This window comes from Falco peregrinus, chromosome 9 (genome assembly GCF_023634155.1).
Source record: "Falco peregrinus isolate bFalPer1 chromosome 9, bFalPer1.pri, whole genome shotgun sequence".
Lineage (NCBI taxonomy): Eukaryota > Metazoa > Chordata > Aves > Falconiformes > Falconidae > Falco > Falco peregrinus.
Window position 1 is genome coordinate 30,506,286 of NC_073729.1, and position 16,716 is coordinate 30,523,001.

A 16,716-nucleotide genomic window follows, 5' to 3' on the forward strand; every position below is an offset into this window, starting at 1 on the left:
TCATTTACCTGCGGGACTACCGGGCTTGTTTGCACAACTGTGGCGATTGTAGGCGCCTCTTGAGCTTTGCGCTGTTGGGTCATGGACATATTTACTGCCATTACGTGTGCTGTTGCAGGGCTAGATGTGCAATGCTGAAAACGCAGATTTTAGGTACATCTGGGAAATTCTTTTCAAAACTAGTATCCCATCAAATGTAAGGGTAGGGCAGTACCCCTCCCACTATACTGCTAACATGCTGATAGCACAGCTGCACCTTGAGATCTATCTATCTGAAAGCTCAGTGAAGCCACTAAGGAAAGGAAATAGCCAGTTAAATCAGAAGTAGTGTAGGAAGACATGGGTGAGCCTGAAATCTGCTTTTGTTTAGATGCGAGACTGGATTGAAAAACGGGGAATATAAAATATGGTATCTAATAAACCAAGATTAGAGGAAGAGCTGACCTGTATGTTTTCTCTAATTAATGCAAGAAGAGAACTGCTGGATAACAGTGAGGATAATTAGCTACTGGGATAATTTAACCGAAGATGAGTTGCATTCCCTGTTGCCTAAAGTCTTTAAACTGGGTCTGCATCCCTCTGTGTGAAAGGGATGCTGTCACATAGAAGTTATGGCTGAGCGAGTGCAGCTCGCCCCTAAGAGAAGGACAGGCAGGATCGCTCCATGGCACGGTTAGGGTGCAGGGCAGATGATCAGAACTGTGTACCTGAGGGAGCCGTGGGATTTTTGCATGTGCCAACCTGCTTTGAGTTAAAAGTGAAGGAAAAGCTCTCACTGAAAATTTTTGAGCCCAATTCAGAATACATTGCTTTTGATGGAAAGTAGTTTTGGCAGGGGTGAGGGGAAGGAGAGTATACCAGCTGGTTTGAGGGTGATGCCTGTGCTGTGCAGAAGGCTGGGGTTATTCCTCGGATTAGAAATACACCTGGATTAGGCAGGTGCAGGGTTTAGGTTACCCTTTCGTGCATGCTCTCACTCCAGGACTGTGTATGGGGGAGTCAGTGTGCAGTAAACAAAAGTTCAGATTCTTGGCTGGTTGCCGTGAATGTGGACACTTCCAGCGCAGCAGTAATGCCGACATAACTCATCCTGTTCATGGCACACTTGAGTATGCGCAGAATTTCATGCGGAGTGGATAGTGTCCTGTAAACTCACATCTGAGCTCTGTTCATGGGCTTTACTGTCCAGCTATAAGCCTTCAGTTCCTCCCTTCCTCTCTCAAGACCAATGTCTATTGAACTGGAAGCGCCTTGCGCCAAGCGAGGACTCGCACCTGCGTCTCCTGCATCCAAGGGGAGCATCATGCTCGCCAGGCTGATGGCTGTTTGGGGGGAAAGGGACTGGACTCCTGCCTGCTGCTGCTCGGTGAAAATTTTCTAGGGTCTCTATTTCATTCTGAAACAACTGTTGAAACCCTGATGCTTCCAGCAGACCTGAGTTATTCTCTCTCTGAGCATGCCTTGTGTTGTGGGTTTCAGCTTGAGAAAGAAATTGGGGAGGAGAGAGGTTCCTGGGGCTTGCTTCTTTTTCTTCTTTTTTTTTTTTTTTCTCTTTCTTTTTTTTTTTTTCTTTTTCCCAAAAAATGCTTTTCAGCCAAGATCCTTTCCAAAATCTTGCTGACATTCAGTCAAAGAGCCAGTGCCTGAGCAAAGGCCATGGTATGCTTCCTGGACCCTAAACCCGCCTCACAGGAGGCACAGCACTAAGCCCTGGCAGAGGGCTTAGCTCTGGGGATTTGGTTCAGTGCAGTCAAATCAATCAGCTCAGGCTGGAGTGAGTAACTCCAAGATGCTTTTGCTGCTACTGCTGTCCCAGCTTGCCCCTTGTCTGTGTGGTTGCTCTCAAGCTTTGTGCCACATCTCGGCTGCACAGCGTGATGCACCTGAAGCATTGCTGCCTCACCTGCCCGCCGGGAGGGGTGAAGTGACTGTGGCAGAGGAAGCTGCGAGGTTTGGGGATAAGAAAGCAGCTCTGCTTGCCACCCTCCGTTCTGCTCCAGCTGGGCTGAGGCTGGATTCCATAGTGCTTCCAACGGCTGGCAAGGGATTGGCTCTGGTAACTGGTGGCAAAGCCCCATGTCAAGAAACTCCCCCAGTGCAATGCTGTCAAAATCAGCAAATCTGCACCCTCTGATCTACTTGTGGCAGAGTTTTGTCATGCTGGGGGAACTTTAAGTCTCTCATCATGAGTGTGCATGGAAGCTCTCTTAATTTCACAGCTGCTTTTCTTAGTAGGAGACAATTCATTTTTTCACCCAGCTGTGAAAACCCGATCTCTAAATCCCCATATCTGTGCATGTGTGGTAGTCAGATGCATAGTGCCTCTTCTTTTAAACTTTCGGCTGAGATAGTCAAAGCATCTTGAAAACAGGATCAGCTCTTCATAGGCGCGGGGAAACTGAGGCACAGAGAGGAAGCAACTTGCTTACGTTGCAGTGTAAGGTTAGTGTCAGGACAGCCAGGAACAAAACCCCCAACTGCTTTCTCCCAAGAGCTGCTGCCTGCATCCCAGACCTGTATGTTAACCCTGTGTGAAAGCAGAAATCCCAGTTAGACACTGGGAGTCTGGTTGTCGTTTACTGTAAGGAGCAGCAGAGCAAATGAGATTCAGTCCTTGGAATTTTGACAGAATTGTCACCAAAATAAGAAACACTTTAAACTGGGTAGAATAAAACCTCATCATTTAACAGAATCAGATGTTCAAAGGATTATCTTTGGAGGCCTTTTTAGACTGCTCTGGTAAGGAGCAAAAAGAACCAGGGCAGAGATTTCCTTCTGGTTTGCGTTCTTTTGCTATGTCCCAAGTACATTAAATTGAACAAAAACATGTGACAGGATTCAACTTTGTTGCTCAGTGTCAGCTCTAACTGAAGCAGGCAGGCAAGCTGCTACATGAGCCGGTGTCTGGCTGAGGTCTTTGTCTTTATTATTGACAGCTATTGATATGCAACTCTCCCAGAGACAGCACAGTAAAATTTTCCATCTTGGTAGGAGTATTGTTGAGTAAAGACCTCCCCCAAAACCCCTTGAAATTGTTGCAGTCAAAAGGTATCAATGATGACAATTAATGATCAAAACCCAAGACACAAAGCTGCTTGCGCCAGGAAGGGAGCTGAACAGGCGTGACAGAAACACTGTGCCAAGCTGGGGCTATTCTGACAAGCACATCTTCCTCTTGTCCGCTGCCGAGTGTCTGGGAGCGCCTGCTGGCACGTGAAACAGCCTCGGGAATGATGAAGAGTCCGAGCAGGGGAATAGTTTGTGGTGTCAAAAGCTTTGAGACACGGCTTCAAGTCTGCAGCCTCTTGCAGTTTGCAGAGGAAGGTGGGCGTTGGGTGAGCTGGGGCTCCTTCCTAGGGCAGCTGGTGCCGTGACCACGTGCCGCTCCTGGTGAACCTTTCAGTGCTTTCTTATCTCCTTGTGTACAGCAGGAAAAGGGAAGCAGTAGGAGGAAGTGATTTCTCACGCGGCTTTGTATTTGCTTCTAATTAAACGTTGCTAGTCGAGCTGTGTTTTCCCACTTTTCATTACCGGCTGGGGACGGTCTATCTGAATCACCCCAGTGCTGTTTTCAAAGCTGACCACACACATGCACATCCTGGTCGGAGGGAAGCTGGAGTGACTTCCATGGGGAGATAGCAAGTAATATGCAGCAGTTAATGGACTAAGCCTCATGTTACAGTGAGCTGAAACAAGCAAAAGAGCTGATTACTTTCAAGCAAATAAAATCACCCAGACTAGTGAATTCATTCTGCAATTTTATACTTTCCTTCTGGCAGTAGCTTGCGTTGTCTAGACAGGAAGATGTGTGCAATCAGCTTTAAAGATGCAGCTTTATACATCCCATGGGAGAAAGACCTAAATTCCTGACAAGCAAAGCTCTGTTGGGATGAATGGGAAACAAATTACTCCCTTCTACTCTAAGGCAATTGGTGTCTGTATTGCGCAGGTTCTTGCTGCAGCTCTTCAAAGGTGCCCATAAGATTTGCAGATGCTCCTGCTTTTGTCTTGTAAAGCCCATCGCTGTCTGCCTGCAGACTTTCAGATGTGCAATACCCAAACCAGAAATCCCCAAGAAAATTTAGCTCTGAAACCTGTCCATTAAAAAGGCAAAGGCAGAAGCTTGCGATACTAGTGAAAACCAAGGTGCTGTGGCCAGCAAGCAGTCCTGCCGCACGTTTGTGCCATTTGCAGAAGGAGGTTGGCAACCCCTGCAGCAAGGCAGCGCGCAGGGGGAGGGGGACCTTGGGTTTCTCACTGCGCTTTGGCTGCTTGTCCCTTATGAGACCCAGCAAATCCCTGCACTGATCTGTGCCGGCTTCCCCATTTAAGAATAAAAAAGTTGTCTTTCTTACCTCCTGTGACGTCTCTTTCCTCTTGCTAATAATGCCATTCTATATAAAATATAACAATATTTAAACTCAAGTAAATATGTCTAAGATTCGGAGATTTAAATTCTGGAGGTTTCACTAAATTCCCCCTGCATATACGTATGGTGTATCTAGAGCTGACCACCTACAGAATCTTTAAGGAGCTACCTTCCTTTCTGAGTCTGTTGTCAGTTTATCACTTGTTTACCGGACAGCGTAAGTAAGCAGTGTTGCAGGCTTCGCTTGTGCAAAGAGATTTGCTGTTCATGCAGCACAGCGAAGGTGAACCTGTGGTCTTAAATCCCCACAGCCAGCGGCAATGCCAACTGTGCTGATGCAGGGTTCGGTTCATCTGAACACTGGGGTAGGCACTGCTTTAGATGTGAGTTTTAAACTCTGGCCTTAAGTGCTTGTGTGTTTGGAGCTGGACTCTCCGTCTGTAAGAATACCTGAGTTTTAAAATAGTGCAGGAAAAAACCCCGTGTTGTTTAATGTGGCTAATGCATGGTCTTGATGGCTGCAGTTGCTGGTACCTTCACAGGAATTGTGTTCAGGTGGGTGACTGGGCGGCCAATGCACAGAAGCTAAAGGTACATCTGCTCATTTTTTTTGCATGCAGAATTACATACGTGCCTTCCTGAAAATGGCACTTAAATACCCCCCTCTTCCAAACTTGACTGGTATTGATCCATGGATGGAGTGCAGAATGAATGAATTTTATTTGTGCAGAGGTGAGCCAATGATTTTAATCATGCCACACATTTCCATTTTGTTTAGAAACCCAATCGTAGCAGCAAACCAAACAAGAAAAGTCTCCTTGTTTTCTGAATGATGTTATTTGTTTATCTGCCAAAGTGCTTTGCATTTCTTCAGGTCACAGACCAGCCCATGTCTGGCTATGTTAATATTATAAGAGTTATGCAAAAGCAAAGTTTTAGAAAAATCTTTCAGCTGAAAGAAATAGGATCTTAAAATCCCAAAATAGAGTATGGAAAGGTACACATCATGTCTGGCTTCTCTTTCCCCTTGTGGCAAATGTGACTCAAAGGAGTTGGTTTTTTTCCAGCTCGATCTGTATACAGTTTGGGGGAGTTTTATTGTGAGTAGGTCACCTTATAATACACAAAAATATTTCCTCCCCGAGTTCTGTATTCATAAATCTTTCTTGATTCTCACTCTCTTGAAACCGAAATCCAGATGATTTCGTTTTCTTCATGGAAAGAGGAGTGAAAAAGAGTAAAGGAACACCTTGGCACGGGGCTGGTCCTCTGTTCTCATCGCTGCTGAAACTGCCATTGCGGGGTTTGTACCCCCTCAGCCCAGGGCAGCTGCAGGGTGAGCCGCTGCCCCCCTTCCCTGAGATGAGCAGAAGAGTAGACCTGAAAAACTGAGACTTCAGAGTGGCTTGATTGTTGCTAAAGGAGGAAAAAATGCATTTCAAAGTTGTTATTATTTAAAAAATGTTTTACATCTTCACTTCTCTGTAGGGTTCTTTAAGGGTTATTTCTACTCCTTTGCTCTGCCAAAGGAAAGATCAGCATTGTGGTTAAATACTAAAGCAGCCACCTAGCATAGTGGAGGTGAGTGTTTATTGAGAGTAACAGTCACTCATAGTTCAGTTTTAAGGAGAGACACGTATCTGAAACATAGCTTTAATGTGTGCTTTCATTCTAGCTCACAATGAATTTTTCTATATAAAAATGCAGCACAAAATATTAACTTGTTTCTATCCCTGCAAAGTAGGGTTAGCATCGCTGTTCTTGTTACAGGTAAACAGAGAGGTTATACGACATGACCAAAGCTATGTAGTAAGTTTTTGGCAGAGCTGATTGTAAAATGCTGATGTTAAAGCTCCTGGAGCATTTCTTTGGGCTGTCATCTTCATTTTTTGTTCCTAAGTCATTCTGATGTGTTCTTAGCAAGCAAAAGGTTGATGGAAATTCTTGTGGTAAATGACCACCTATATTATCCATTAAAACATAATCAGTTAACTCAAGAAAAGGACACACACCTTCAGATGGGGATACTTGACTCTTTTACATGTATTTTTCTCTTTGTATTTGTGTTTCATAACGCTATTTTGATTTTACAGTGATGTCATCCTAAAGCATTGACATAATGCCATAAATTACCAAATAATTATGTTACTTTCTTCCCCTGATCAGACAATTAATTTAAAATCTGGTCCTGTGGAGGACCAGAAGGCTTTTTACTGTGATTTGTACCTCCTTGTCCAGCAGATGATACAAACATTGCCATACGAGCACACAATCAATTTCTCTCTTGAAGTGCGTATACATTTATACAGACACACAGCCACAGACATACATATTATTAGAAGACCATGAATAGTTTTGCCTTGGGAACTCATTCTGTACATGAGCAAACACCACTTAAAATTAGTTTTAAAGGTGGCCAGTATTAAAAACTGTGTATGTAGCTGGTTCTGTTGTAGCTGCTACTGACTGTGCTCACTGGGGGCAAATTTTCTTTTGTAATTTATTATCTGTTTTCCTCCGTTCCAGTCTCCCACCTGTAACTCTGGGATTTTGTTCTGCCAAGACACAGAGGGTAGAGCAAAAGCTGCTTTGTTGTCACTGTAGTAACTGTTCCAGTCCAAAGGATCCTCTTGTCATCTTAGCTGGATCCACGAAGAATTACTCAAATTACTCTGTCAGACATGACAATAAACATGCTCAGTATTTAAAAACTACTCTTCTTCTCTCTCTCCCCTTGTAAAGACAAGATGGCTTTTCATTGAAGGCCAGGAAATCTTGGAGTTTGAAAGTACCATACCTAGGATGGGTTTCAGTATGGCTCCCAGAGGACCTGGGCTTAATGGTCCTCCATGGATAAACGGGGGGCGATTCCTACATTCATGCCTGTTCCTGGCAGATCTATCATTTTGACCTCTGTTGCCTTTAATCTTCTATACACTCTATACATTTCGAAAACTCCCCTTGGCTGCCATCGTATTTATCACATTCTTGGCAACACGGCTTCTCCAATACCAACCCCTGTGCTTGGAGTCCAGCTCCGCTCCTCCTCCACCTCGCTCCCAGAGCCAACTGGCATGTTTGCACAGAGCCTCGTACCCTGTTTTTCCTCCTCACAATCTCCCAGAGCGCTTGTGCGAGTGAGTTATCGTAGGTGTCTGAGCTGCAGCTGGGCTGGATTCTGTAATTCTTTCTTGCACAACCCATACTTATAGCCTGTTGACTTCAATGGAGCTATTCATGTGAGTGGAGGCTGCAAATTCGGGCCCTTGGGTTGTAAGGTCTCTGGGGCATAGACCCTGTCTTTGTATGCCTCGCAAATATGTGCTAGATGAGTAATGATAGCTCAGAAGAGTGAGTGTCGCTTTACATTTGCCATACTGAAGGAAGGTTGCCAGGATTGCATTGATGCTGCATGTGGTCCCCTTCCAGGGGGGAATTAATCCTTCTACGCAGAGATACCTCCTGCTGACTGGTGAAAAGAAAAAAGAAAAAACCCACCAGTTTGGCCACGAATACTATTAACTTAATCTTCCTTTTCTCTGATCTTCCAGTACTATTTGCTTTGTATGGCTTCATCAAGGTTTTGAATTGGACAGAGTAATTGAAAACAAATTTAGCATGTCTCAGACCATAAAGTTCCCTTTCAGCTGGATCATTGGCAATGCGGTAGATAAATGTCTGGTTTTCATTTTTGGTTATGTGAGAAATTTAGGATGGTTTATTTGTAATTTTGCATGTTAATAAAGAAGGAGAAATTTCCTTGTCGCCTGGCCTATGGAGGCATTCTGGCTTTCTTGCTTCTCTTGCAGCAAATGCTGTTTATAAACGTTATTTAGTACAGAAGAGTGTGTTTATGTCCCTGAACCCTAAAGGCCCCAGTCTCTACGTGTAACTAAGACCTCCTTGTACCGTACAGACAGACCAAACCCCACATCTACCTGTACGGATAGTATTTTAATGCAGTGCAAGAGGAATGGCTGAAAGTGAACCAACAGCTGAGGGAAGGATGAGTTTTAAAGAGCAGCGACTCAATGCTGGTTGAAATCACATAAGTGATTTCAAGAGGCCAAGAACGTATTTCTGTTTACAACTATTCAAGAATTCTGCAGACAGGGAGATTTGTCAGGTGAAGACGTAGATACTAAAAGGGAACATTCCCCCTGGGGGAGGAGGCTGATGGGCAGAAAATGCAATGTTGTGAGTATCTAAGAAGTTGATGCTGGTGTTTGGCGCTGGATTTGGGAAGTTTGGAAATAGGTTTTGATAACTGGGTAGAAAATGAGAGATGAGAGGGCAAAGAGAAGAGCAGAGCTTTGACGATAAAGGCAGGCACCTTATGTCTGGTATGAGGGAGACGGGGAAGCTGGAGAGATGTGAAGTTCAGGGTGATGTCAGCAAAGTGAGAGGTTGGAAGGACAGTCCTTCCAGCTGGATTTGAAATGGATGTGAGCTGGGGCAAGATTGCGTGTGCCAAGGCCAGAGAGGGGGATGTGGCAGGGATCGTTAATTTCTGAAATGTTTATACATCATTTAACATTTCAGTTCTCAAAATTGCAGACACATTTGCTAGATACTTCCTGTTTAGGGGGGGAAATACTTTTTAACTGCAGTTGAAGTAGGAATCACAAGCTGAGCTGAGGCAAAGTCATTCTACTGAATGTTAGGCTGGAGAGAAACGAGGGTTTCCAAGTTGGATGTCACGTAGGGACTGATTTAAAGCCCCTCTGTCAATGGGCATCTTCCATTAGCGTTGCTAAGGTCTGCAGAAGGTGCATATGGGAGTACCATGTATATACCAAATGCAAGTAAGAGACTTTCTTCTGTCCTTACTGTGTTTGCTGCTGCCCAAGGCTGCTGGTGTGACGAGTCAATGCAGCTTACCAGCTTTATCCACCGCACAGAGAAAAATCTTTTGAACCTCATTTAGGAAACAGTCACTGCAAATTAAACAAGTGTACTCAGAAATTTATCTTTTGAGGGGTTTTATCAATCTGTTTTGACAACCAACAATTTCTGGTAATGGAGAGCTTGTCTGGAATTTTTTCTTCTTAATATATTCTTTTTTCTTCTTGATATATTTAGTATTATCATCATTAATTAAATCCTTTCCATTGTCTTCTTTCCCTATGTATCACGGACTCCAGCAAATACTCTTAAGAGGATGTCTGTCTCTGAGAGCGAGAAAGAGTCTGTACTACATATACCTTTATGAATATCTATATCTCCATATCTGTATATCTACTTGGTTTCCTGACATGAAGGCATTTCAAGCTCTGTGTTCGATAACAGATTTTTAATGTCTTGCCAGCTTCACGGTTACATGGAGAACAAACCCTTGGGTCTTCAGATCTTCATTGGGACAGCAGACGAACGGATACTTAAACCTCATGCTTTCTATCAAGTCCATCGCATTACAGGAAAAACTGTCACCACCACCAGCTATGAAAAAATCATTGGCAACACCAAAGTTTTAGAGATTCCATTGGAACCCAAAAACAACATGAAAGCAACGTAAGCATATTTCTTTTTATTAGCAAAATTGAGCAGGATTAAATTGGCATATGAAGTTCCTTCTTTTTGGAAAGGAGTCACTTAAATGAATAATGATGCCTGCTCTGGAGGGACTTCCCTTTCCAAAGCATCAGGAAGATATATGAGTGTAAGACCTGTTTTACAAAAGCATGAGCAGCAGTTGCAAGCACCTGGGTTAAATGCTTAAAGAGTTACCATTTATCAGGTGACCATGCAGGCATTTTTGCTCTTTACCCCAATTGCAGTGACTATATTGTAATCATCGGTCATCTTCGAAGTCAGAATGGGTTTGTAGGGCACTAAGCAAAACAAGACTCATATCTCAAGTCCTTATGCTGCAGGGACACAGTGAGAAGCAAGGAGCAGTAGACAATGGAGGAAAGGTGTACGATTCATTTTATAGCATTTACTGGAATAGAAAACATCTCTTCTGAGCTCAGCCAAGTGCTCTGGCCATGGAATTGCGCTCTCTTGTTGTAATAGGTTAACAGAAAAGCAAGCACAGGCACATCTTTTCTATATTACCTCTTCCAGTTTTATGGAGGCAGAGGGATGAAGTGGGCACCAGTCTGAAGCTTCAGGCTTGAATGTGTGCCAGGCAGCATGAGAGTGATTGCTCTGCAGAGGGAAGAGCTGTATCTCCATCCTTCAGAGGATACTGACAAAATTGGCAGAGCAGCTATGTTTTTAAGCCCCTCTATTTCATCGCAAATTCTACATTCTTTCTTTATATCTTTTTTCAGAAAATGTACCTCATTCCTTACAAGTAACGCTGGAGTAATAAACCCCTGCACACAGGCAATGGCAAGAAACAGTGTGGGTGTAGGAAGGAAACAGTTTGGGGTCTCCCAAAATGTGATTTTAATTCATATCAAAAGAAGAAAAATGAGTGTCTTTAAAACTGGTATCAAAATGGATTGGCAGTGCCTGTTTAATAACAGTGCTCACTGCACCCTCCAAGGACTATTGCTGAGCTGAAGATCTCGGATTCTATAAATATTAATTGGCACATTCTCTTAATGTAGACAGGCGTGTTTGCTAGGTCACGCTGGACTCTTAGGAAGTTAACCTGCACTTGCACCAGTATTCAGTTGCAATGCTGGTTTGAGCAATCTTAAACATTTCGTTGCTGCTCAGCCCCATTCTGCTCCCTACATGCTCCCTTTGTGCAGGGACATGGTGAATGGGAGCTTAGAACCATTTTCTGCTCTTCCAGGCTATTGCCTTGGCTGGGACCAACATCCCAGGGCTTTGGAGGATGACATGGTGACCTGGGCCAGGGCTGGAGAGCCCAGTTCTAGCAGTAGCACCTAGTTTGTCCAAAAGTAGGAGAGAACGGTTTGGTTCCTGCTTCAGAGATGAATTCAATGCTTGCATTACAAACCGTGGGGAAAACATGCCTGGGTGGTGCACGCAATTAGCTGGTTCAACCGCTGTGATTCTCCATGGAGCTGAACTAATTTGCCCACGTGCAGGCAATAGCTGCTGTGCAGTCTCGGTGCTGAGCTGTTGGTAGAGCGGGCGGTGGAGGCTTTAATGGTCCCCAGCTCACCGAGGGCTGCGGCACCGGCTCAGCTGGTTGCCTGCCCTGTGTGCCCTCCTTGTGCTGAATCACTTTCCCTGCCCCACTGTGCACACTCGTGCTTAGCACTGGAGGGGAATAAGACTCGGGGTTATGAAGTTTAGAGATGATGTTTGTCTTCTGCTGTTGCCAGAGTTAAGGCCACCCCTAGCCCTTGGCTGGGACGTGCCTGGGACATGCTGAGCCACTGGGCCCAGACTCTTTGGGGAGGGATCCAACAGTGTCCCTCACTCGCCACGTCCGGGATTTCTTCCCCTGTAACTGCTGAAATGGCCATATCTAGATCCTACACAGAACAAGTGTTTGGAAGTGCTTTTAACCCGGAGGTTGAAGCAAAACAGCTTAATCCTCTTGACTGTCACCTATTTCCAAGCTGTTTGAGAGCAGGAATGTTAAGCTAAACGGTGTGTGTGTTTGGCAGCATTGACTGTGCGGGGATTTTGAAGCTGAGGAATGCAGACATCGAGCTGCGCAAGGGAGAGACAGACATCGGCCGGAAGAACACCCGCGTCCGGCTTGTTTTCCGCGTGCACATCCCCGAGTCCAATGGCAGGATCATTTCTCTGCAAGCAGCATCAAACCCCATCGAATGCTGTAAGTATCCCTTGAGATTTACTCCTTCTCCATCTCTTGCAACAACGATCATCTTGTCCCTCTGCTCCAGGTTAGCACTGAGGGGAAAAACCCCAAACCTGCTCAGCTTGGCAAACGCAAGGAGCCAGTGTCTCTGTCTGTGCCACCGTTTGAGTGACCTGTGGCTCTCACCTGTGTGCACTCCCTCTCCTGACACAAGCTTGGGTGGCAGGTGGCTCTTCGCAGTGCTTAGCGTTTGTGAAGACGGTGAGGGACTTCGGGGCTTCGGCGAATTTATTTATTAGCGTGTTGCTGCTGGAGCCCTCTGGCTAGCAGGTCATTTCTGGGAGCAGGGAGCCAGCGTGGATGTGTGTGTAGGGGTGTGTACACGTTCTCCCTGTTTGTGCCCGAGTGTGCACGCTGCCTGCTTTCCTGCGAGTGGTTTTGAGTGGAGGCACAACCAGAATTTGTCCACAAGTTGGCAGGTGTTTGGATGTTTTGAATTCAACTATGGGCCAGATCCTAGCGCTGTGGCCGGTCCTGCCTGCTGAAGGAGTGACTGCAGTCCTCTGATTTGAGCTGTGCTAGGAGAACAACTGAAATGGGGAAACATGTTTGATTTTGAGGCTCAGGCGCATCCTGGTTATTGTTTTTTCTAGATGTCAGTGCAAAGAGGTATACAACTCAGGCTGCAGCTGAAGCAGGGAAAGGCCGGGTTGCTCTGGTATTCCCCTGAGGGCCAGAAGAAAACTTGCATTTTTGATTTCTGAGGGGCAAATCCTATAAGCTTGTAAGCTGAGAAACCTGCACCTCCCACTCATTTTAACGTACTGAATCCTGAGAAAGTGAGGCCTCCGACAAGGTGCCTCCCCCCCCCCTTTCCCGTGTCACAGTCATTTCTGGAAGGGCTCCACCCACTTTGCTGGTTCGTGTGCATCCTGTGATGCTTTTTGTTGGTAAATGGTGCCTTTTTAGCGGTTTGGGGATTTCACAAATACATAATGAACAGTTTTCCTCTCCCTTTGCTGAATGACTCACCTCATTAGCAGAACCTGTCTTGCCATAAATCGTGTGAAGAAAGTCATTGAAAAGTTTCTCATGTGTGAGTTTTGTTTATGGGGATGCAGGCTTTACTTAAATAACAACTGGTTAGAAGAAGAGAGAGGAGTCAACTTTGGATGGGAAATCAAGAGAAACTGGCTAGTTGAATTATTGATGGCAGCTTTTTAAAAAACAGTAGGAATGAATAAACAAGGCAAGGCTAAGGAGAGGATGATGGATGTGTGTGATCTCCTGGCAATGTTTATGAGAAGATACCAACTGTCAGAGCATTTTAGCAACGGAGTGAGGTCTGGCACTGTGATGGGGAAGGGAGAATAGTGGGAGTAGCCACCACCTTTCTCCATAGGAAACAGTTACGATCCTTTGTGGGACCAGATGGCTGAAACAATAGTGGCCTCCACCCCAAACCTGTCCCTGCCAAAACAAAGGCCCATTTGCTAAAGGAAGCGTTCAGTAAATTGCAGCTTCTGTGGATAGGAAGGGAATTGTGGCAAAGGATCACCTGGCTTCTCCCTCAGTTTATTTTTTGAGTGGAAACGGCCCATTCCTGCCTACAATGGGGAACTACTTGGGTGGGGAGACTCCAGGTGTAACTCCTACGTCACTGTACAGCAAAACAGCATGAGTCCCGAGCAGAGAATGGATGGTCCCTGGGTCGTGCAGGGAACCCTGCAGATCACACCCCACTTGCTCAAATTCTCCCACAGGAAAAGCAAATATGAGTTAGCCAGGCATTTCTAAGACCCTTCCGCAATTGCACACTGTATTTGTGCCCATCACCAAAGAGAAGAGCGCTCAAGCAGAAATCCAGTCACAGTTTCCAGAGTAAGATCACATTTTTCTGAATTGTATGTGCACACCTGAGTTGCCTGTGCAATGACTGCTGTTTGCAATGGCTTGTTTGAGATGTGTAGGCATTTATTCTGAGATAGGTTTGCTTTGTTGAGTCTTAGGGGCATAAAAAAGCCAAGAGTGGAGATAGCAGTGTAAATGGTTTATTTTTATGTTTTTTTATCATTAAAATATGAAAATATTGGCTGCACAGCAGATAGCAAAGCTCCTACAAGAAAAGAATTATTTGTTCCCCAAGGAAAAAAAAACGTTTTGTTTTTGGAATACTGGATATACTGGCAGTTTGCAGAGACATGTTAAGGACTGTGCTTTTCTGAACTCGTGGAAGCAGCGTATAAAGTGATCTGGAGTAATAAGCCTCTTCCTTTTGCATAGTTAGCAACGTTTTTGCATTTCAGTAGTACTTCCTGATCTCAGCCCAGTTCTGGGAAGATGGTTAAAAACATCAGTTGATTCAGCCAGCATTAGTAATGCAGGCGAAATCATGCTGGAGATGGTAATCTCAGTGTCTCCCAATGTGCATATGTTGCAGAGCTCACAGTCCCGGGTAAGCTCAGGTGCCCTGCCAAGAAGGGGCACACTGTGGCTTTTCTCTTTGTGTCCCACCTCTCACCTTCACATGCTGCTGGGATTCTCTCTTTTTTTTTTGATCCTTTGTTCACTTTTCGGTTTTTTTTGACATGGGCACCTGGGAGCCCTTATCCTCAGGGTCTCTCCTGTCTGGTAGCTGTTAGTAATATCCCACCGGGAAAGCCTTAGTAAGTAGCAGCTCTAAGATAACTGTCCATTTCCCTACCAGTGGGGTTCCCCTGAGAGCACTGTTGCTACCAACAGAATATCTGAGCACTCTCCTCAGCAGAGGCTGATCCTGGCTGAAAACTCCCACCGGTGTCAGCAGATCATTAGCTGCAATGAAGCAAGAACTGTGAAGTATCTGCTTTTCACGGGGCGATTTTGTTCCACCTCATCTGTGTCACATTCGGCACTTGACAGGTTTTAGGAGGGGATTTCACAGGTTCAAAGCATCATCCGGAGCAAGTTCCTCCCCAGGCAGCTGTGTGGGAGGACCAAGGAGGTGGTATGTTGTTAAATGATCAGTTATGCTTAAAATCGACCTCATATCCAGACAAGCCTGCGCATTCAGCAGCTTGCAGATTATTTCTCCTGTTGCCTGTTGATTTGTTCTGAAGCCACTGAGGAGGCAAAGGTATTTGAAAGCCCTCTGATAATTGTAGCAACAGGCCATCACTTACTTAGGGTTAAAAAGCCACTGTCTTGGAGGTGTGGTGCTGGAAAGTTGAGAAAAATCCCTTCCTCCGTGCTCAGTCCATGAAACGGCAGCAAGCACCAGAGGCACTACATGAGGTGACCCCAGGATGCACAGCCAATGGGCCCATGCAGCAGCGTGCTGCTTGGCCCCGCTCCCTGCCTGCGCACCCCTGCGCACCTCGGTGCTGTTAGTCCTACTGCAGCTGTGCATGCCCCGGTGTCCGTCCCTGCTTGTGCAGCTCCGTGCTTTAGGCACAGGCATAAGCCGGCTCGTGCAGGTGAGCTCGTGTTGGGCCAGGCAGGGCTGTCACAGGGCTGCTGTCACAGACGATGGTGAAATTGCAGGTGTGAAGAGTTACGGAGTTAACTTGTCCCTTCAAATACTGCCCTAATAATGAGAAGCCACTTGGCGCATTGCCGGTGGAGGGGTTTGCTGTTTGCTGACCTGATCATTATTTTCAAACTGTTAAGATAATTTCTGTAACATTAATTCTATTGATTCGCTTTGATTTACTTTTCACTATGAGCTGGAACTCATTTGTCAGTGAGTGATTGGTCTCTGGAGTTTTGTTTCTAACCCTGGGCTGAAGCATCCACGGAGCAGAGAAGGAGCAGTACTGAAGGGAGGTCAGAGCTGCCACATAAGCACCTGCAAGGCAGCTTGGTTTAGTCCATGCTGTCTGCAACCAAAGACTGCTTTATGCAAGTGTCTGCGAGATGTGAGTGTAGGCTTGGCAGTACCATCCACGCTGTGTCACAGTTTTTCTTCTAACGAAACCTGGTTAAACTCTCCCGATGTGTGTCACAGTTTGTGTTTCGTATAATCCGTGTTGGCTGATACAAAGCTGTGCTCATGAATCCCTTAAAATGCAAACAGTTGCACTTGGCACGAGAGAAGAAGTCTGAAATCTTGTTCTTATAATAAATATTCCGAGGTGGTAAAAAAACAAAACAAACAAAACTTATTGCTAAAGAACTGTGTGTCCATCTGAGGAATTTAAATAGTTTCTATTATTGACCATATTTTGTTCCACTAAATTGGGTAAAATATCTTATTTCCCTTTAATCAATTTCCCTGGAAGTTTCCTTTATTTTTCTCTCCTTCTAGTAGATTTTCCCATAATATTAGACAATCTGAGCCTCTGATATGTGACACATTAATAACTACAGAGGAAAGAGCTAGTCATGTAAAAGAATGTTGTCTTGGCAAACCAGCGAGTGCTTTTTCCTCGACTGGGAGTTGTGCTGGTTGGAATACAATGGCAGGCAAGAAGAAACCCTAGTTTATTGAGATAAAAAGGCTGAAACAAATGGTCTCTTTGCACATGGGAGATACCCATGTGCAGGTTTAACCATAAACCATGATTATTATGAGAGTAGCGTGGTTTCCAGTTGAATTAAAGGCTATTTTTTGCCCCTTTCATTTCAAGACACTCACACAGTTTGCTGTAAATACAGCTGACACAAAAAATAGTGC

At 45.1% G+C, this 16,716-nt stretch overlaps 1 protein-coding gene across 5 annotated transcripts in view; it reads left to right on the top strand.

The window, feature by feature from the left end:
- The window catches only part of NFATC2 (nuclear factor of activated T cells 2), a 101,178-nt gene that overhangs the window by 26,382 nt on the left and 58,080 nt on the right, over positions 1–16,716 (top strand). For all 5 annotated transcript variants that reach the window (XM_055814188.1, XM_055814186.1, XM_055814183.1 and 2 more), the window contains exons 4-5: positions 9,678–9,880; positions 11,905–12,077. In XM_055814188.1, the coding sequence (XP_055670163.1) occupies positions 9,678–9,880; positions 11,905–12,077 (376 nt within the window). The remainder of the gene's footprint in view (positions 1–9,677; positions 9,881–11,904; positions 12,078–16,716) is intronic.